Genomic DNA, 23,103 nt, shown 5'->3' with positions numbered 1-23,103 from the left:
AATAATAATAATAATAATAACAATAATAATAATAATTTTTATTATTATCTTTATTATTTGATGTCCATATATGGTGGCTACTTTCTATATGTCTGAGAATGTTGAAAAAAAAATACTTTATTGTTGATAGCTTCAGCATGATCAAGACAAAAAAAAAAAGATGGTTTGATAAATAATATTCATATGTATTTGTAACCTGACTTTTTAACAGTTATGTTATTCAACAAAAAATGTGAATAGGAACATGAATCAAATATTTTTGAGCACACATTGATTCATTTTCAAACATTTGATTCTGCAACTGAAATAAGATAGCTGCCATTATTCTGTTGTGTTTTTCTGTTTACACTTGGTGAAATGTGGCACTATGTTGTAGCTGAAAATCCATTTTTACTCTATCTTTGCCTCTGGTTTATAATTCAAAATACTTGAATAGTTATACGTTTTGTACAGTTTGGGAGAAGACCTGTCCTGGTTTTCTCCACCACAAGAGGGCGCCAGGAATCCATGATGCTGAGCAGAGACAAGTTTCAGGGCTCCACTCAGGTATAAAGCAGTTGTTTACCTTGGATTTACAGTAGTACTGGACACTCAGTTGACACTAAAGTGTCAATGAAATTTTCTTATAACATGGATGGCACGGTCCGGGGAGGCAGCTGAGCCCCACTTTAAAAATTGAGAAACTTGCAGGAAATTGAAAACTGTGTTATATTGTTTAATCAGAAGTTTTATTTGGTTTTTGAGACTTGTAAAGTCAAAGTTTAAATTGAAACTTTAAAGACTACTCTATTGATCACAAAAAGAAAACAACCTCTGGCCAGCCTGTTTAGCCAAGTTTGGCAGCTGAGTATCACTTTAACTGTGGTGATAAGCCTGAGAGGAGTGTGTGTTTGTTATAACTGAGGCTTAAAAAAATCTAAGTCATAACGTATAACCTGCCCGTTTTCATGCAGGCTGCACTCAGCCTCCGCTGAATTGACTTTGACAATTACAATAACGAGATAATTGCAATCTGTCACCATACATTCCATGTTAGCATATCACAAAATAGCCAATCTGAGCCAGTCACCACACACACACATGTGCCTGATCTGCATAACACACACAGTACCCCGCCTTGTAATTATAAATGAATTTCACGGTGTGAGGCTTTTAATGCAAATAATATGGATCCTTTTTTTCTCCTTCCTCTCTGACCAACAGGACTGAGTGTGTAAGTGTGTGTGTGAGTGTGTGTGTGTGAGTGTGTAAGGATCAGATTGCAGCCAGGCTTTGTTTGACTAGTCTCTCCTCTCAAACGAGTTAATGGGATGGAAGTTATTTGCCACCCTGAGCTGGCGGAGCGAGGTTGAACAGAAGCGTTAAAATAAAAAAAAAGGAGGGGGGGGGGCGTCAATAAATGTGAAGAGACAAAGAAGTAAAAGGGACCTGAGCAGGACAAAGATAGACAGATGGAGACGGCAGGGGTAGCCCCCTGTGTGTGTGTGTGTCTGTGTGTGTGTCTATGCGCGTGTGTGTCTTGTGGTCTGGTCGGTGACAGGGACCCCATCACTGCAGGATCATAGTGGGGAAATTGGAAGACAATGTCAGCAGAGGGGGTGAGGGGGATAATTTAAAGCGATTGGGGAGGCGGTGTCCCAGAGGTGCATAATTCACTCATTCATTAACTCAACCAAACAAGAGCCAATATTAATTAACTCATTCCTCGTGCCGAGGAGGCGCCCCAAGAAGCGCATGCTTTGTTGTCAATTGGCCACAACAGTTCTTGGAAGTGAAGGCTTTAAAAGCAGCTGACAGGCCAGAGGGTGAAGGAGGGTGTTAAACCTCTAGCCATTGTGTGCCTAAGGGTACATCTTTATGAGAATGAAACAAAAGAGAATTAATAAACATTGGTGGAAAGTAGCTCTTCACTCATATTGTGGGCGTGAGTCCAAATTTGAGGTACTTGGGTATTTCCAAACAATCACTGGCCTTCATTTTACCAGGGAGTGAATATTGAATCTCTTTTTTAATCGTTATCAAAATTTAAAATCTAAAAGTAATGTGAGAGGTTGTTGTTTTACACCCCAAATTGATGATGTTTAACCATTGTGTTTACCTCACCAGTAGTGCCCAAAAGCAACATTTTGCTGAACCTGAAAAGCCATAACAATGAGTCAACATATACACTTAGTTAACAATGTATATAATTTTGTACTTGGTTGTGCAGATTTTACCTAAACGACAGATGTTTGTACCTATTACACCAACAGAAGTCGTAGACTTCATCATCATGCAGTGTCCCCTGTACTTCAGTACAACTTGCACTCAAAGCTAGATTACATTTTGCACTCCAGGCTGGATTATCCAACAATTTACCAGACAAAGAGGATGACTGCCCCGGAGCCCCAGACCCCCAGGGGGCCTTCTGGAGCCCCAGGCTCATTTTTTGGCAGTTGTTTGTTAGTGATCTTATCACGGAATCGTTTCCTGACACCATTTCCTGCTCCCTACAGGGTCAAAAAGAAAGACTTCAATCATAAAACAGCATTAATGCAATCTCTTTTTAAAAAAAATACTTCCAAAACTTTGAGATATCAGACTAGATCTTTAATTAAATAAAGTATATGCAGAATTAAATCAGAAACTGACAGGTCATATACTGATCCAACCTTATTGCTTGGCCCTTAACCCCAGTCTGAAATCAGCCTCTGCCTCTGAAACCTAAATTAGATTGTGCTAATATGTTAGCGCACTGTCAAACTTTAATTGAAAATGTTTATGTAAAGGCAAATCACTACACAGCAGACACAAAGGAGATACTTCACAGATCAGCCACATGAGTGGGAGGACTGGAGGGTCAGTGGCAGAAAACATGTTAGACTGGCTGTCTTCAACATGAGTATCTTTATAAATTCAATTAAATTGCTACTTTAACTCCACAAACATCACAGAGGAGACACTGTAATTTTAATTTTATTCATAATATAAATAGTATGACATTTTTATCCTCTTTGTTGCTCAAAAATTAATGCATACCAATACTTAATTATTACCTAAAATGTGTCAGTAAAACCCTTTCAAAGGCCCAGTATGTAGAACATTAACTTTTACACATTACTGATTTTTCTAACAATGTGATAATAATGCATATATAAATGATGGCTCTGGAGAAATAGTAACAACTAGAAAACCATTCAGAAAGCACAGACCTCTGCCAAGGATATTGTGATAGTGTCGCAACATTTTAGTCCTACTTTAATGTTTTACTCTTTTTCAGCTGACTGTCTGCTACAATTTGGTGTTAGTTGCAGGTTTGTTCGATAATTTGTTACCTGACAGTGTTGAAAATTATGAAGACCCAGTACATATTTCATATTCTGGATCTTAGTATCCAGAAAATTGCCAGGATCTGGATCGTACTTTTATATCCATCAGAAATTGTGTTGACCTTGTCTTGTAATGTTTTGCAAAGCAATCCAATCATTTATCTGAGTTTTATACACATATGGTTAAAACAGCCCTATCTCACAATGATAGAGAATCCTTTCAAAAATTCTGGATCCAGACTGTGATCAGGATCACCTTCAAATTTTAATCACTTCTTCCTTATCCCATTTTGAACATATCGTGAAAATTTCATGAAGATCCGTTTGTTACTTTTTGAGTTATGTTGTTCACAGACTAACAAACAAACAAACAAACAAACAAACAGGCAAACTCTCCCCAAAACATAACCTCCTTGGCAGAGGTAAAAATATCAAAAAAAAAAAAAAAAAAACACTGAAAAGAAAGAACACATCACTTGTGATAATATAAACACAGAATAAGAACACATACAGATGGGAAAAGACTCAAAACAAATTGAAGAGGGATTCCTCCCTCCCATCTCCTCCACTGGGTGGCGCCCCCTCACTGATGCTCTCTCTGCTGTCAGGGCCTGCTAACTTTGATTAAGGTTTAAATTGGCTGAATTTAATGAACGTTGCCTAATTAGGCAGGATAACAGCTTTAATTGATAAGTAATTATCTGCCACAAATTGTTATTAATTCTCCAGCTCTGTCTTATAGTGTACTGACTCCCCCCTCCCTCTCTCTCTTTCTCCCCTCTGCAACATTTTGTATTTATGTAAACAAGCAGTAGTAAACAATTAGGCATATGTTGGGATGGGATATTCCACAGGGTATCGTCAGGCTGTGCTTGGTGGACTGGCAGTTTATCGGGAATTATTTCACTCACTGGCTGATATCTTTGAGCATTAATTGCTTAAACTGTCCTGTCAGTTTGGCCGTGTGCCATCAGCTGCATGCTGTCATGACTAGCACAAAAAGACAGCAAGAAAAATGGCTCTGGAAAGGTTGTTTGACTAACAAAGAGAGCAGAGATACAATCAGAGAGGGAGAGGGAGACACAGTGCTTTAACACCAGGATGATATTGTTGATCTTTCTAACTGTGATTTAAATGAGCAGCCTATAGCACCAGTAAATTTACACAGAAATGATGTTTAGTTTCATTATGTTATTTCACCTGTGCCATTCATTCGTGCCTATATCACACAGATTGAATATCTTCCTATAAGTGGTGTGTTTGCTTCCTCGAAGTCAAACATTTTTTCACCTCACTTAAGATTCTCAAAGCACTGATAACTGTTTTCAAACTACTCCAATCAGCTCCTGATTTATGAAAAAGTGACAAAAACTTTATTAGTCAGAGCTCATCAAAGCTAAAAATGGATCATGTGTAACATTTTAAAGTAAAAATGGAGCCATAAAAATAACCTCTCACAATGACAAAGCAGAATCCAAATAAAACACAAGAGACTCTTTAAGTGAGCAGTTATCCTTTAAATTCATTCAATTTTTCACTGACATGAAGCTTTTTGAGTTCACATAATGTTTTGTTTAGTTTAGTTTAATGTGTCGTATTCTAAGTCAGCGCTACACAAATATACCTTACAAGTTGTAGCAGTGTCTGTTTTATGAGACTAAAAATATTTCTCTTATTTATGCAGCACCACAGCCGGAAAAACACTTTCCCTTTTCCTGTCTTTTGGATCACAACTCTATATATACCAGGGAATCATTTGTAGTGTAAAATCATATAGCACTTTAAAAAGTTTGGTGCAGAAAAGTATTTTCCAATCCCAAACATCCTGTTAGATAAAAGCATCTAAACTTGAATTTATGCAGTCCTTAACTCAGTGTAAAGAAAGGAAGAAACTGATATACATTTGGCTTCACTCCTCTTAAAAAATGAGACTTCAGCTCTGTTTAAGCCTTAACTTATGAGTTGAGGTTTACATGACCATGCCATGGAAATAAAAGGTACTCTAATTGTTTTTAAAAAAAGCATTGGAAATCCCCATGGCCCTCTTTTCCTTTGTTTGCCAGCATGTCTCCCAGTCCAAAGAGCACCTTAAACACTTTTTTTAAATCCATGAAGAGCCCCTTCTTGTTTGTGCTTTTATATTTTAGGACCACAGGCAAACTTGGACCCTTAATAGGAAACAAAAATGACAGTTTTTACTTTAAATGGACACATTTAAACACTTAAGGAAATTGTGCTCACACTGTAAAATGAAACTGTAAGGGTAAGAGGACATAAGGACCCCACTGAGCAGAGAAAACAAAACATGAACCAAAGAAAACACCTTTTGTTCTTTTATTTCAGCACACACAGGCCGGTCTGACTGAGCGTTTCATTAAAGTGATTTAAATGAGATGCGCGTGAACCTGCTTCCTAATTAAAACATCTTTTCTCATTTACAGAGCGGCTTTAAGCTGAGCTCTTTGGGCGGGGGAGACTTTCTCATCCTCCCTTCCACTCCTCCACTGTTTCTCTCCTGGCAGATGGTTTTGTTGGGCTCCAGTAGCCAGCCAGTGGCCGAATGAGCTGATCCATTCTTCCTCTTCCCCATCAGATCTGCGCATTTGTTTTAACACCCTTCCTCCACACGCACGCACGCGCACGCACACACCCCAGATGATCAGCAGGAATAAAAGGAAAGTATTGATTGGGCTGCTTGAATGTATATGCAAATACTTACGAGCCAGTGCGTGAAAAATTGGCATCACCATTGCTCAAATTATATCATTACTTTATTTTGAAAATGTTAATTTGCATAGTGGATTTCCCTGCGGGGTAGGGGGGTTAATTAGGTCTATTTCCGTGCGGCTTGTGCCCAGACAGCCAAGGAAGAAAAGGGTGGGTGTGGGCAGAAGAAAGTGGGAGAGAGAGAGGGGGAGATCTGACTTGCTGATAACAATTAAAATGGCATTTTGGACCCATTCAAGCATTGATTTTTTTGGCATATTAAGCACGTTTTAGGAAGAGGTGATAAGTCACTTTTAATTGAAATGGAAGTATTGCTCCAGAGAAAGTTTGGCTTTTGTTCCGCTCACTTTAAATATATAAAAACACAGAAAGACTCTGAAGACTTCATATCAAACAGGAGGTGAATTAAAGAAAAAAAAATTGAAATGAATCACAATTTGCATTTACCTCTGATATCCTGTCACAGGCACAATTATGCTCATAATTGTATGGGGGGAAAGTTTTAATTGTGTTAAGATGAAGCTGGAAAGCACTCGCCTGGAAATGGGTTCATTATGTCTCAAAAAAACAAAACATCAATACATTAAATCCTGTCACTTTTAATTGGAATGGCATCGTTTCCTGGTTTTAGGCAGCATGGAGCGCTCTGCAGGATCAAAAACCTCCCAACAATTAATTTAGATTAGACTCTTAATTATCAAGCGATCGTCTAAATAATGACTGACTTCATTTCAGATGGTTAAAAATTAACTTGTAGGCAGTAATTGAGTAATTAACTCTCCAGTGCTTCACCTTCGTTTCACTAATTAAAAAATAACTATGACTTGATTCCTCCTCTCAAGAGGCACTCGGAGGGTTTCGTGCTTCAAAAGAGTCTCATTCTTCTGCGCTGTAACCCACATGGTCAGGGGTTTGATTGTGATTGTGACGCGTGTGTGAAAGAATATATAAAAATACATTTTTCTCTTACATGTTTTTTTTCTCTCCTGAATGTTGAGGCCTGGTGTCCCCATGTCCTGTATGTGGAGCCTTTGTCTGACTGTTGAGGACATGTATCCCCACAGGACAGGTAACCTCAGGTGTCCTATAGTGTTTTAACCTTGGCTGGTGTTCCTTTTGAATATTTTTCAGACACATAAAGGTTTTGCAGAAGAACACACCTAACATGAAGTCAGCAAGACTAAAGTTTATTACATGAAATATCTTTTGACTTTAACTGAAAATAATCCCAATTTTTGGTCCTTGAATAGCAGGGTTTGATTTTTAATACTATTTCAGGGGCTTATTTACCAGTCCTTCCTTAGTCTGGCGGCAGTGGTTGTGGTCCATAAATACAAGGAAGGTGGGGTGCAAATGTTTCATAACTGGCAAGAATAACGTGTGGATGTAAAGGACTGAAGCTGGACTGTCCTCCGAGGTTGGTGTATTTTTCCAGAAGGGTTTGAAACCCCCATCTGCTCAGTGGCTCAAAGTGTGACACCAGGTTTTACTGCACAACCTCAGAGAGGAAACATAGTCACTGCAGGTCTTGCACAGATTCTGAAGTTTCTGACTGCTTGTAAATGACTGATAACTATCACTGAACTCGGGGCTACCAGTTCATGGACTGTACATGGTCACACTGATGATTCTTACATGCTGATGTTAAGCCAGTTTTTTCTACAGGCCCTCTAATGAGATCGTAAACATCAGTTGCTGGAAAGTATTTTTTAACTGAACAAAGTCTTGGACTTGTTCACTTTTTTCCTCGGGCAGTCAGAGGGAAAGTTGAGGGAGGAGCATGGTTGCTCAAATTCACCTCATGGCTCCCTCATCTCAGTCAGTTTTTACAGTGTATTTTGGGACATTTGTGTATTCCTTGATAGACCGGCTTGAGAGAAAAAGGAGATGAATGGAGAGTAATGTGAAGATAACTTTGGCTGTGTTGAAGACTATAGGCTCTGTATCTGGAGCATAACCTGTAATTTTTGAGCTAACAGATGGAGCAACACCAATGTCATTTGGATTCATCACTCTTTGACTCAGCACCTCTTTAGAAAAACTATTTAAGTTGGATTCAACAGACCCAAGGAATGACTGAACTCTAGTTTCAGAGTGGCCTTGCTGAAGCTCAGTTTTGTTCTCTTTTGTTACACCTAAAGGGATAATTAGTAATGCAGGTTACTGCTTTGGATCTTACTCTTACAGACAGTCAGACCGCTGCTGGAGTTTCATCGTTTCTCATTGATTATGACATTACAACCAGCTTTCGTTAGCCAACCGATCTCTGGCGACGGTTACATGAGGAGTTTTCCGTCTTTCTGAATGACTTTTCCGAAAACAACAGTATGAAAGGAATATTCCAATCTCTGGTCTCCATGCGCCACCATAATCAAACAGAAAAGTCAATGGGGCATGTGCAGAAAAACATAAACATCACGTGATTTATCAAAGATGGGGGACGACAGTTTTTTTTTTTTTTTCGTTTTTCGCCCATCCAGTCTTGAAATTATGTTCAGTTCTTTCAAAGTTTGGATTAAAAACAAACTTTCCAGGGCTGACTGCTCGCCGCCATGTTTAAAATTGAGGAACGTCTCTAGTTGCGTCTTATGTCATATCTGAGCATGCGCTGAAAGAACGCACCCTGACAACTTTCCGTCTGAGTGGATACATGATACCTCAATTGGTTTGGGGAAAGGAATATTCCACCCCTGTGAAACCGATTAAATGTCCATTTGGATTGGCACTTTTCTTTCGCAATGAGGTGTATACAAAGGTTAAATTCTTTCCGTTTGAGGAAATAAACGGAATGCAAGTGGAATATTTGGGTCCATGTATACGTGGCTACTGCTTGGTGATGGAAAGTAAAGATAGACTACAGATGAATGAAGGAATGACCTATGCTCACAAGGCTAATTGAAAAAGTAAATAAATAATGTCTGCTAGCACTGCATGCAGCATCATCAGTGTGGCTACTGCTGAGCTGCTTTGTTTGCTCAGATTGGCTATTTGGCTAGTAACCAAGACTGTCAGCAAACTTTAACAAATGTATAAGAATCCGCTGAAATATGCACTGATTAGCCATAACATTACCCCCTGCCTTACAATGTGATGTCAGCAGCAGATCCAAAAGTCATGTAAGTTATAAAGTGAAGCCTCAATGGACAGACATCCAATATGGCTGCTGCTAGACTGGATTTAGATCTGGGGAATTTGCAGACCAAGTTGACTGTATTCTATTCCTCCAAGCAGTTGTCTTTCATTGCCTAATTTCAGGGAAATAAACACACCCCTGTTGTAGATAGTTTTGGTGCACAGAGGCCAGCATAGACACCCTGACTGGTCTGCAGGTACGCAGCACCATACTCAATTTTCTGACACTTTTCTTTTTGAACCAGCAGCAACTTTTTCAGTAGCTCAGGTGGTTCTTCTTTTGGATCAGGCCACATAGACGAACCTTCACTTCTCATACTTTATGTGCATGATTGAGCCTTACTGAAGCAAGACTGCCACTAGCTCATTGACCACTGCAAACCAGGAACACCCATACAAGCTGCAGTTTGGAGACACTATGACCTAGTTGTCTAGCCATCACACTTTGGACCTTCTCAAATGTCATTTTCATTTCCTGCTTTAAAAACATCAGCTTTGAGGACAAAAAGCCTCCTTAAATTTGACCAACTTTAAACACAAGCATGTCGACTTTGTGCGGTCAGCTACGGTTTACTTATGCAACAAAATTAATCTTAGACCTGAACAAAGTATTCTAAAAAATGACCTGGCACATTGAACAAGATTTACACATTTCACAATGATACAATGAAGATGAGATGTAAACAAAAACTGTCCTTTGGACTTCTCTTCAGTTAACATGTAATGCTAAAAGTTACAGAGGCCTCCTGGTCTTTGCTTGGGTGTTTTCTATATTGAGCTTCTGATACCTGCTAAACCAAAACTACCATTCACAAATGTAACAACAACATCTGTTGGAACTGATGTTTTGTCATGTCTTTGTCTCTTTTTGTCCTCTAAGTGTTGGATCGGTTGTGTCCCTTGCACAGAGAGATGAGAGAGGGGAGGAAGGCTGGAGGCTAGACACGCCAAACCCTGGCTTGTGTGTGAGTTGCCCATCTTATTATCAAATTAATTAAAGCTAGCATCTGACAATGTCACTCGTGCCCAGCAAAAAAAGGAAGGAGGAAGGAAAAAAAGGGAATTTAAATGCTGCAGTCTCTTAGGACCTCATGTCAAGTGCTGCTTTCATCGAGCGCTGCATGTGTTTGGCTCGCACAGCCGCTGGAAAAGTAGAGAAAAGGAGGGGGCTTTTTTTTAAAAAAGGGCTTTTATGAGCAAATGACAAGAAGGCGTTGGGTTTTGATGTTCAAAAATGGCACCAGGAAAATAAATAGACATCAGAAAGAGCAGCAAAGAAATAAAAAGGGTATAGAGGGAGCAGCAGAGAGATATAGAGACGGGGTGACATCAAAAGCCCCTCTCAAGCCGTTCAAAGTTGCACTAAGATTGGGGAACAGGGTTTATAACAGTCCGACGAGCAGCCCACATTAAAGAGCCCATTTAAAAACGGGACATTGAAATGCAGAAAGCCTGCTCGTGTGTGGACTCAGGGTCAAGTAACCGAGGGATTATATGGTTCTTCATAATAATATTAATTAAACAATTTACATGCTAATAAGGTAACAATTATCGGAGCTTCTGGTGAAAGATTCAGGTTATTACAACACGCCAATCCCAGGGCTACGGGTCACCGGCAGAACAGCAGAGAGAAATCTCAACTCAAATTAACATTCTGTCAGCTCCAGAAATTGGATAAATAAAGTCGAATTAATTCACAGTAATGGAAGAGGGAGGGGGGAGCCACTTATTCAACCAGCTCTGATTACCATTCAGTATTCAGCAGCACGCGGGTGGCGCTCTGTCAAGAAATTTAACACAAAATGAAGCAGTCACCGCCTCGGGCAAGATTTGGCCCCTGCGACACCATTTACAATTTATATGTATAATCTTCCCCCCCTCTCTGCCTCCATCTCTTCCCAAAAGATGTCCACCTGGACACCCGCTTGCTCCTGGCCTGTGCCGTGATTGTAAATTTCTAAACCTTTCATTTTCCAACACACACTTCAGCTCGAGCACCATTTCCCCTGCATTAGACAAGACCCTTAACTCAATAGGAGGACTTGAAATTTTAATTGCAGCTATCTCCTTTCATTTTTTAATCTCCCTCAGAGAAACAGACAGTACATACTGCCCCAAAATGTCCAGGTTGTTTAGAGCTACTTTTTCTAAAATAGCTTTGTTGGTCAATGTCAAAGGTTGTGTGTTTCAATAAAAAAAGTACTAAAAACAGTTAGATTGACTGTTTTTTTCCCACTTGTTCTTCTTTATAAAGGTGGCGTGTCTGCAAACAAATATGTGGATTTTTAGAACATTTATCTCTCCATGACCAACTTTTAACTTATCCCAGACATGTTATTCGCCTCCATCATCAGATCAAAAATCTGATCCAGCCAATAGAAAGACAAAGTCTCTCTTTAACATGGTTTATGTATAAAATGTGTTCAATTTTTAGTGATAGTTAAGAGGTCCTGATGGGTCTTGGGAACTAGGAACTGAAGTGAAAGTTAGATACTCTCATCATGTTAAAAATGAGCTCAAAATAAACAAATGACTATAGAGATGTTATCTCTAGCAGCACCTTCCTGACAGATGACAGAGATGTAAAGAAAATTTGGACCAAGGGTTTAAGTTCTTCAGTGAGGACTTAAAGGTTTAAACAAACAACTTTTGGAAAAACTGTTTTAAATTGTGTAGAAGTTGAATCTCACCTATGACATAACTGCAATTTCCAAATTATGCAATTAAAAAATATATTCGTCCAGTTACAATGAAGACCAAAAATATGTCAATTGAAAGACTACAGCCTAAAGTCAAGTGAGCAATGAAAATGAAACCTCACGTATGGCAAGTCCTGGGGGTTGTTTCCCTTTTTTGTGACAACAGCCCTTTATTGTCAGACAAACTCTCTCACCTTTGAATGTTTTTTTCCTCTTTTTAAAAGAAACGAGTCTAAATGGTGTTCACGCAAGACAGAGTGACATGGCCTTTTGGTACTTACAGGATCTTAATTATCTAAATAATTGACTTTCCCATGCCCCGCTTAGTCTATTAAAATAAGAAAACATGATAAATGTATGCAGTCAACATAATTAGGGATGGAAATCAAAAACCTATTCTAGTTGATGACCAGCTCTGAAGAGTTTCAGCCATCAGCATCATTGTCTTTATGCTCCCTCATTCTCCCTATGCTTCCATTGCCTTGCAAAAGAAAGACATCACACATTGTAAGAGGTAGCTCCTCTACAGGTACATCTCACTGATTAGGGTAGTGTGGAAAAGTTCATGTATTCCTGTAGATCTATTAAAAAAAAAAAAAACAAACAAACTCAAAGATTCAGTTTACTTATAATGAAATTTTCAAAGCTCTTATTTTTTTTAATTGTCATTACTATGATCTTAATTAATAAATCATGTCTCGAAAATTGAAATAATTTCTAAACCAATAAAAAGGATCTTTCTCCACAGAAGTATCTGCCTGTGACTGAAGCAATGCATAGGTGTTGTGGAAGCCCAGGTTGCTCTGATAGTGGCCCTCAGTTAATCTGCATTACTGGATTTGGTGTCTGTCATCTTCTTCTTGACCATACCCCATTGATTTTCAATGGGGTTCAGTCTCAGCGGTTTTCCTGGCCAGTCAGGCACAGTAATGGTTATTTAACTAGCTTTTGGTAGTTTTGGCAGTGTGGGCAGGTGTCAAGTCCTGCAAGAAAATGAAATGAGCATCTTCATAAAGCTTGTCAGCACGAGATGCTCTAACATGTCCCGGTAAATGGCTGCGTTGACTCTGGACTTCAGAATACAAAGTGGACCAACACCAGCAGATGACATGGCACCCCAAACCATCTATGAAATTTAAAACTGGACTCTAAGCGACCTGGATTCTGTGCTTCTCTACTTTTCCTCCAGACCTTGTGAAATTGGTGTATTTTTATTTTTCATTTACAGGGATAATACAAATTTATTAACATTTCTATTAACACACCAGAGCTAACTCAAACTTTTTTTTTACTGTATTCTTATCCATTTAGATACATTGCACAAATAAAAAGAAGTAATCATACCAAAGAAGAAAGACCCTGTCCAAAGAGTGGCTGAATTTCATACAAAGTGATGCTCACGGTTCAACACTCATTGTCTGTACATGATTTTGAGCAAGGATGGAAACACTAGCAATATGCTAAACATTTATCAATACAGCACAGAATTAAATATCAGGTATGCCATGTGTTTGACCCTTTACCTCTAGGTTTCAGTTTTAAGATACCTTCTGTTATCTGGCAACTTTCAGCTGGAAAATCCAAGGGAATTGACAAGGGAATCAATAAATAGTTGAATGTAAGTTGGGTCAATATCGGCAGTGATGTCAATAAAACCTTATCATTTCCCATCTCTAAACTACAAACATGCCTGCTTAGCATTAGCATATTAGCATTAACATTGTGGCACAAATTGTTATACTTTTAACTCACAGCCCTCACTAAGCAGCTACTGAGGCTCTGGCTTCGTCAGGTTAGTCGTTGCCTCATATTCATCATATTTAAACAACTCATAAATTCAATAGCAAAAGAGGGGTTATAAATTGTTAAAAATAATTCACCCATTAAACACTGTGGAGAAATTGGTCAGATAAATACTATCAGGCTGTAAACAAAGCTGGGAACACTGGACTTGAGGAGTTAGCCTCAAGTGTATATTTGAGGAGTTGCAGTTTTTAACACTTTAATATTGGCTTAATTTTTCAACACAAGAGTTTCCAGCCGGGCTCAGAAACTCTTTTAGTAGGTTGCAGAGGTTTGCAGATGAGCATAGATGCACACCTCTACATAGCAGCCAGTCAGCTGATTTCACTCCTGTCATATAGTGGCTTGAAACAGAAAAGTACTGTTCTTAATACAAGTGTAATGGAAACCTTATCTAAGCATCCCTAGTGCAGCCTTGAGAAGTATAACCACAGCTTTAGTCATGAATGAAGGAATCCTCTTTAATTAAAAAATGGCATGGACACTAATTACATATGCTATGCTCATTTGCCACTTAAGTGTTTTTCCGTAACTCTATCCAGTGACATCTTCATGAACATGAGCATACGCTCAAAATTTAGGAGAAGTCTTTTTTATTATTATTATTATTATTTCACTTGGAGGTCATCTTTAAAAAAAAACCACATGCTTAGTAAAACATTTAATCCTTGTTTTCCAATCCATAGTCCTCTTACCTTTTAATGTGAAGCTTACACCAGCACTTTTTAAAATCTGAACACTCTGACCCAACAGCATTATTAGACACTGTCCTCAAGGGCTCTTCTCATTGGCCCTGTATTACAGAAAGTACTTTAATTTTGAGTGTCTTTTGTTACAAGAGAAGGGTATAAAGATGCCCACATTAAGGAGTCTCATTGTTTTGCTCCATGTTCTGACTAATCAGCTAGATTTCCCTAACTGTACATGGTGGAGCTGTGATAGTTGTTTACTGAACACCACCGGGGCCCACTATGTCTATTTTTCCCATGTTTTTCCAATGCTAATCACCAGCTACAGTGACTGTGCCTTAAGAGGTTTTGGTTCCATTGTGTAGTTGTTATTATACAGAGAACATCATTAACAGGAGAGGTGCAGCACTTAAAGGAACACAAACTTAAACAAAAATTGGCTTTAATCTGAAGTGCTTCAATTAAAGGTTTAAGAAAACTAAAGCTGGCTTTGCAAGCCACACAAGAACCCAGGGTCCACCTGTCCTGTTTAAGGTAGTGTTCTCATTCTAGCATACTACATGAGTGAGGGGCTTGGGGCTCAAAGAAGCATTTTGAAAATGGAATATATACTTTTTTGGTGCAGTCCAACTTGATTTATTGTTGTTGCAAAGCTGAACTCTTGCTGTGGTTGATTGAATACAATGATTGAAGCAGTATATGAACTGATGGGTTTGGATGGATTCTGTTCCTACAAGTAGTGTGTGAATAAGCATAGTGTGAATATTTTATTTTCTGGTGTATGTGGTAGAGACAGTGGAAATTACTTTCAAATCATCTGCTGGTTACAAACCAGCTGTAGTGACAGACACTTTGTATACAGAAGCCATAGCTATTGAGAGATTTTAACTACCATCCCTTGATTGTTTTTTTGCGTAAATTAACTCATATATGCTGTTGTCAAATCATTAATGATAGTTGTTAAGCACATTTGTTTATGTGCCTCTTGCTTCATTGTGGTCAGACAGTAATTTCAGGAATTTCCCCTGGTATTTACCTTCAAAGGTCTCTGGATGAATGACATATTATTTAAAGGTATTAATACTTTCTTCTTGTATAGAATTCTTGTATATTTGGTTGTCTATGATCTTTTGCAAAATGTCAGTTACTAGTTGCACCAAAGTCATAATATGCTGTAGGTTGGATCTCATTTTGTTACCACTATGGGTTGCCAAGTCATAAAAACAAATTTATCAATGTTAGTCCATTTTCAGATCAATATCAAAGTGTTGTAGCCACTGTATTCTTGAGTCGAGAAGTGCATTTTTTGGGGGCAGCCAAGACCCTGAAGTATAGTCTGTTTTCTGTTTTTCCAAGCCTCTTGCTGAACGGTTGGTTTAAGGTTGACTTTGGCACTATAAACAGAATACAACAAAATGATCTTATGCCAGGATTTAAGCTTTTAGGTAACATCACTTCATCTTCATCAGCAGGTGGACATGGTCCAGTTATACATGATGACAAGAAATACCATAATGGACCACAGGATTGTTTCTTGGTTTCTTTAATTTGATACTTCCTGCATCCAATAGCATTCAAATGCTTTTTTGTTAAAACGTTTACATTGGCAAGGGAATTCTGGGATACCGGTCTTCAATATTTTAAGACTCGTGCCTCTTATTTTACTCCCCATAAAGTAATTTAAGGAAACCCATGGAATGCATTAAACGAAAATGGATTCCTGCCCAGAGTATAACGAGTTTTAATGGTTAAACTCTCGTAAGGTAACACGCTCAGTGAAGACTTATTGGATCTGCACGTGCGAGTATTGAATTATTAGAAACGTCACGTCGTGTAGAACCCACGCGCTTCGTCATTTACAACCAGACATGGGTGTAAGCCGCTGTGGTGAAAAATCGAGATAATGATGCGGAGTTTGGATTTGAAAAGGTACCTCAAACATCGGATACGGTGTTGGTGTGTGTGTAGTCGTTTGTATGTGTGTCTGGGAGATGGAGAGAGGCTTGTAGTTTAAAATGCGATGTGACAGCTCAGGAAAGGGGGGGTGATAAAGACGTTGTTACTGGATCAATCTGGCCCTGAATGCCCCTGTTCAACACACACACGAACCCATCGGAAGCTCACGCACGTCCACGCACGAGCAGACACGGAGAGGGAAAGACTGATGGCTTTTGAAGTTAGAAGAAGAGAGTAAAAACAAACAAAAATGCGTTTAACAATCCACATGATGTGATTAAGTCATTCTGCCAATGGCGTCCCTCATAGCCTACCACGCGCGGGTTTAGCCCTGTCCTCATTGTTTTGACAGGGCTGAGTTAAAGGAGCAAGCCAGGTGTAATTAGCGATCGATCTGGGAAAAAGCGCTCTCTCTCTTTCTCTATTTGTCTCCTTGTGCTCTGCCTTCTCCATTAACCGCGTCTCTGACGTCACACAGCGATTAACGTTTCTTATTGGTCCCGCGAGCAGATGGAGGAGCCCTAATGAGCTGGCTCGCGGAGAGAAAGAGCAGGGTTGACATCTCGGCTGGACTGTAAACGTGAAATACCTCGTGCAGCCCGGACTCATCCGCCTCACATCAGACCGAACCGTGGCCGCAGGAGACGGCCGTCTGCTCGGGTTCCCCCTCTCTCCCCCATCCGCCTTCACCTCCTCCTCCTCCTCTTCCTCCCTGACTTTTTTTTCTGACTGCATGTTCAGCCACACTGCCTCCCTCTGCATCTTCACTTCGGCCCCGCCGCAGCCCGGGCGAGCATGGACAGTCGGGTCCTCGAACATCCTCACGCCCAGTTCGGAGGCTCCTTGGGCGGGCTGGTGGGCTTCCCTTACCCGCTTGGTCACCATCATCACCACCCTCACCACCACCAGCATGTCTACGAGCTCGCCAGCGGGCACCAGCTGCAGTCCTCGGCCGCTGTCCCCTTCTCTATAGAGGGATTACTTAACGGCTCGTGCTCGGCCTCTGTGGTCAACTCAAACCCGCTGCTCTCACCAGACAGCCAGGGGTTCAAACTCTCAGGTAGGCCGGCTGCTCTTTGTCTGATATTTCATAAAATAATCTGGAAAAAAAAAATTGCGTAGGGAACAGTTAGAAATAGCCCATTACTAATACAGTCGGCTTAATTCTAAGTGGAAAATATGAACATTTAAGTCATTTTGTGGCTGAATTTAATATTTTTTAATCATTTGTTGGGCTTGTGTATAACCAGAATTACATCAGCAGCAGTAGAACCAAATGTGTTGCTGAAAAGTTTTGGAGCTGTGTGAATTTAAAGGAAAACAACAAAAGTTGCATCAATAAGAACATTCTAAATATTCCTGTTGCAAAAACTGAGGGAAAAACACAACCAATGGTGTCATTAATCTCGATTTAACTGGTAGATTGTATGCATAGTCAAATATAAATTATAATTTTGTCTGTAAAATAATATGCAATGGGAATATGTATTTGTAAAGTCGTTATTCATTGAAAGCACTAAGCACCACATATGAAAGAAAACGTAGAAAGTAAATCATAAAAATTAGAGGACAAAAATTAGTTTGACACACAAGTAGTGTTAAAAGCAAGTTCTGACGAGTCTCCTCTCTCTCTCACTCACTCACTCACTCACTGACACACACACTTACACACACAAACACACGCATCTAAACAAACAAACACACACACACACACACACACACACACACACACACACACACACACACACACACACACACACACGTTGCAGATTCGGGGGACCCGGATAAGGACAGTCCTGGCTGCAAACGGAGACGTACGAGGACTAATTTTACCGGGTGGCAGCTGGAGGAGCTCGAGAAGGCATTTAACGAGAGTCACTATCCGGATGTGTTCATGCGGGAGGCGCTCGCGCTCAGGCTCGACCTCGTGGAGTCCAGGGTACAGGTAAAGACGTTAAACGGATTAAATAATCTGAAAAGCACTGACTCATTGTCTAGGACGCTGTTGAGGAAAGTTTTTTTTTTCTGATTTTGAAGTTGACATTTTTTATTGTTTTCCCCCCGATAATACATGAAGCATATCAGACATCAGAGGGTCGTTTGCCTGGTGATAACCCATGGAGGCCTGCTGCCTCACACTTACATCACTTTGTCAATTATCAAAGCATCAATAAAGGTTCTTTTGAATTATGCATGGCGGCAACCTATTGATTTATAGGTTAATAAAAAGGCTAGTTACCAAGCAAACCAAGAGGGTAAGGGTAACCAGTGCTCTTTTTTCACTATCACATTTGACCCTTATTCTGAAAAGAAAATATATAATTAAAACAGTTCAGGCTGTTCTATTTAAGTAAAGCTTTGGATAATAGAATAACACTATTAAATTATTATGCATTATTTTATCAAATAAGAGCGATTCTATGGTTTTTATTATTTTTATTATTATCATACTATTATTGGTGTTGTCCAAGCAGATAAATATATTTAAAATACAATTTTAATTGCATAAATTTGTTGTTTAGTAATATTTATAATAATTATAACAGGTTGGGGGACTCTTTTAATTTATTCTTTTTATTTATTTAAAGACAATATTTTTAAGATATTATAAAGGCACCAACAATAACGATTGTATTAGTTCTATCATAGACACGTATGCATTATTGCCTTTTGCCCGCAAGTAATATTAGTGTACGTGTCGATGATATTCAGTGTAATTTAACATATATCTTGATTTAAAAGGATGCACACTCAGTACTCACGCCTGGCTGCACGTAGTGAAAGCTGCACACACGCTGCTGGATGTTGTTTGGGGATTTTGTTCCTAAACCTCAGATTATTGTTCCCTCAAGCTGCTTAACGCTCCTTTATCAGCGGGTTTGCGAGCGAAAGATATCACCAACATTAACAATTCATAAGTAGTGCCTTTTGTCGCACATGATGTTGCTGTCCCGTCCGCATTATGCAACGTGCGCCGATCCTACTTCTGCATGCAAAACTCCTGCCGTTATCAGTGCCCAACATGCAGCCCTGAGCGCGCCTGGAGGCCGGGCACGAGAGCTCTCAGGCGGGGAAAGCTCCCTGTGTTGGCTCGGTGTAAAGCCCCGTTACAGTGGAGTTCAGGGGGTGGATCCACACAGGCTGGGTATTACTGCTTTAGCTATGGTGCAATTAAGCGTAATTGGCGATCAGGCTCATTGGTAATTAACACCAGCACATGTGTGCATCTGCTGCTCCACCTCTGTGACCTGGTAACCTGTGATGTCGACTTCTCTCAACGTGTGTAAATCTGCTGTAAACATAGAGTCAGACAGGCAGGCGGGACAAAGACTCATTTGTTTTAAGGCTTTGTGGAATTTGTTTGGATTTAAAGGCAGGATGGTTTTGTCCTTAAAACATCTGATACCATGCTTGACACTGATTTATTATCATGGCAGGTGTGAGCTCTGTTGTTGTCTGAGACTGTTTAACACACTATGGCTGACATTCGAGCCTGCTTCAGTCTGTGCTTTCTCCAACAATATAAATGTTTTGATAATCTGAATTAAACCAGAACCACAGTTAACCCCAAGAACTGAACAGATTTAATCAGAAAATTTCCACCATAGTGAACAGGTTCTATTAAAGATGTGTGTATGTTCGAGGCCTGATCATCACCCTTTTCGCCACTTTTTCCCCAACTAAATCTTTTAGAAGTCATGAGTACTTTGGATAAATTAATCTATCGTTCTATTATTTATTTTTTCAGGGTTTTTTTTTTTGCAAAATAGCATTTAAAAATTACCAAAGCTAATGGCACAAAATTTAATTTCCCACTTTTTATTCATACAACAGGCAAAATTGTTATTTAATTAATGAAACAACCCAGAAGAAATGAAATAACAGAACAGAACAAAAAATCTACTACTATAAAAGAGAATTTCAAAAGGTTTAATTCATTTCAAGATCAGAGCTGTGTCTCAGAGAGAAGACTTCCAGAAGATAAATGATTCAAATAATTTAGCGTTGATTTTCTGTTGATCATTAGATTATGAATCAACTCATTTTGGCCTTAAATCTCACAAACCTGACAAGTAGCCTGGTAAAAAACAACCAGTTCAAATATTTGTCTGGATGTTTTTTTATTTAATTTATTATTATTTTTATTATTTTTTTAAACTGGTTTTGATGTAGAGAGCAAAAGATTTAAAACAAAACAAAACAGAACAAAAAAAAAAAACAGATTTAGGGCTCATGTAACACATGTAGGTTGAAGTGTGTGCTAATATGTCTGTTTGTGTTTCCACAGGTTTGGTTTCAGAACCGGCGTGCCAAATGGAGAAAAAAGGAAAACACAAAGAAAGGCCCAGGCCGGCCTGCTCACAACTCCCACCCAACCACGTGCAGCGGTGAGCCCATGGACCCTGAGGAAATTCGGCGAAGGGAGCATGAGCGGGCCGAGAAAAAGAAACGAAAACAGGAGAGGAAGCTGCTAAAATCCCAGAACAAACTCCTCACAGGAGACAGCTTCCACACGCCAGGAGGCTCCGAGAGTGACAGTGGGGTTTCCCAGTTCACAGACAGTGAGCAGCAGACGTCAGGCATCAACGGGACTATTCACATAGAACTGCCAGCAAATAAGGGTGCAGGAGGACACCCGACTGAATCCAGCTGCGACCAAACACGACACAACTTCAGCCCACTACAAAACCACCAAAACCAAAGAACAGCAGGAGAGCCAGAGCAGGTTTCTCCATGCAGCACGCACAGCTCCAGCCCTGGAGGCCCGAGGTCCTCCACCCTGCAGAAACGCAACCCCTTCAGCGTGGAGAGCCTCCTCTCTGACGCCACACCAAGGCGCAAACCTCCGCTGGACTTCCCCACTGCCAGTCAGAGGACTCTGGTAGGGAAAGGTCACTTCCTGCTTTACCCTATTACCCATCAGCCCTTGGGTTTTCTTGTGCCCCAAACTGCCCTCAAGGCCTCACCATGTCAGGACAGGCTGGGACAGAGGTGTGTGCTGAGCGAAGCCAGCCCTGCTCCCTCTGACCTCTCTGGCTTTGTCCCTAAGCCTCTAAACTCGGAGCATACGGAGCAGAGCACACAGAATCAACAAAATCATGTAAGCAATAGAGCGGAGGGAGCGGAGGGAGCAGAGGCGGACTGTGGAGGTAGACTTCCTGTTTCTCCTCAACCAAACAACGCGGCTCTGGCCAGGCTGACCGCTCAGTCCAGAGACATCAGCGAGGAGGCAAGTCTGAAAGTTCGGACCAATGGCTGCCAATCCTCTGAGCTGAAAGAGAAGTGTGTAAGAGAGGAGCGAGCGTCTCCAGACCTCTCAGAGCGTCTCGAGGCAAACACAGACTGTCAAGAAACACCCGGAACAGATGGAGAGGATGTCGATATGGACTAACACTTTGCAAGGAGCAAACATAAACAAAGGACCAGGAACAGCGCTCCGACTAGTCAAACATTCCCAAAGCTCTGCTGAGACACCCGAAAACATATCAGGAATCAGGAGACTTAATTCTCATCTATTTTTTAATCATGATGTGTGATCAATCCAGATGGCCGCAGACAGCAAAGCTGTGGCCATCTTCATTTAAACACCTTTTAGAAGCAGGTTCTTTCTCTCTTTTTCTCTTTTTTGGTGACCAACTTGTAAGAAAAACTTGGTCACGATGAACATCTCTCACACAACAAAAATCCTCAGAGATTGTAAAAATGAGAAAATATTTATATGTACACATTTTGATAAATAAAGTTATTGTTTAAATTGATTCCCTGTCTTTCCAGGAGCATGTTGGAGGGGGTAAAGGTGGAAAAAAAAGAGGGTAAGGGTTTTGTGTAGTGAACCTTGGATCATGGCTGCTGGAGTTCTGTCGTGTTACAGCAGATAAATCCTCTTTTTCCTGTGTGTAGTGAGCCAGAGCTGCAGCTTTAAGTCCGTCTGGCTGTTTGTATTTATTGCTTTAACAAATTTATTCATTTGAAAGGCCGAGCTGGAATGAGGTTAGTGGCCGCGGGCTATAGGACCCTGCGCCTCCTGCTGAGTTTTGATATGAAAGTAATTATTTTCCCACTGGCTGCCGCGCGGGTCTCGAGGCAGTTTTTTCCCCTCCTTCCAGCCCAAAGGGTTATTAGACATTACCGATTTCTAGTGATATGGAATCACATAAACTTCCTACAATAATAGAATTAGCATGAAAGGCAGGGGTGTCAAATTGAAATGGGAAAATAATAGCCTCGCCAGCTGCAGCGTGTATGTGTGCGTGTTTGCAAGCGGGAGGAGCGCGTGAGGGCGCATAGTCTATTGAGCGCGAGGAGGAGGCGGATGAGATGGTGCCTGATTCGTGGGGCGGAATTTTCATGAGCTGCCTCGGTTGTCAGGCGGCCCTTGTAGTCGGCTATATTAAGATAGATGTTCGATGATATCCCTCATTGTTCTGTCGCTTATATTGATGTTGCTGCGTTATCGCCCTATTGATCATGTGTCGCACATAATAGGACAGGCGCGCGCCCGTCTGCCTGCGCCTTTTTACAAAAGCGCCTGGGCCCCTCGTCATTTGTTCTAATAGGACTGTGAGTCCCCCGGGGGGAGACAGATAAAGATATAGGGAGGAGGAAGGGGAGAGTAGAAGGGGGAGTGATGTTCCAGGCTTGCATTAATAATAATATTTTTGACCAATTGTTGGCTGAGCTCATAAAAAGTAAGGCTGGAGAAATAGAAAGTGAAGAATGGCTGAATTAGAAGCAGCAGAAAGCCAGCTTCCACTTAAGTGTGCAGGTGTGTGACCCACGTGCATGGAC

At 40.4% G+C, this 23,103-nt stretch overlaps 1 protein-coding gene across 2 annotated transcripts; it reads left to right on the top strand.

The window, feature by feature from the left end:
* Positions 1 to 483: 483 nt before the first annotated feature.
* LOC141799942 (homeobox protein unc-4 homolog) lies at positions 484 to 22,073 on the top strand. Of its 2 annotated transcripts, XM_074682378.1 has the most exons (5): positions 484 to 546; positions 10,048 to 10,132; positions 17,056 to 17,374; positions 18,084 to 18,259; positions 20,603 to 22,073. In XM_074682378.1, exons 3-5 carry the CDS (start codon positions 17,110 to 17,112, stop codon positions 21,704 to 21,706), a joined length of 1,545 nt encoding a protein of 514 aa, XP_074538479.1. In that variant the 5' UTR covers positions 484 to 546; positions 10,048 to 10,132; positions 17,056 to 17,109; the 3' UTR covers positions 21,707 to 22,073. The 2 variants fall into 2 exon arrangements, with proteins under 2 accessions (XP_074538479.1, XP_074538473.1); XM_074682372.1 differs by lacking the exon at positions 10,048 to 10,132 and having other exon boundaries at positions 496 to 546.
* Positions 22,074 to 23,103: the final 1,030 nt, after the last annotated feature.

This window comes from Halichoeres trimaculatus, unplaced genomic scaffold, assembly GCF_033239565.1.
Source record: "Halichoeres trimaculatus isolate MK-OKI-2021-1 unplaced genomic scaffold, fHalTri1.1 fHalTri1_scaffold_2, whole genome shotgun sequence".
Classification (NCBI taxonomy): Eukaryota; Metazoa; Chordata; class Actinopteri; order Labriformes; family Labridae; genus Halichoeres; species Halichoeres trimaculatus.
This window is presented reverse-complemented; position numbering and strand designations above follow the sequence as displayed.

Coding starts and splice junctions, on each gene's coding strand:
- LOC141799942 (XM_074682372.1), top strand. CDS start 508: ATGATGCTGAGCAGAGACAAGTTTCAGGGCTCCACTCAG. Junction 17,375..18,083: donor CCAGGGGTTCAAACTCTCAG/GTAGGCCGGCTG, acceptor CACACGTTGCAG/ATTCGGGGGACCCGGATAAG. Junction 18,260..20,602: donor TCGTGGAGTCCAGGGTACAG/GTAAAGACGTTA, acceptor GTGTTTCCACAG/GTTTGGTTTCAGAACCGGCG.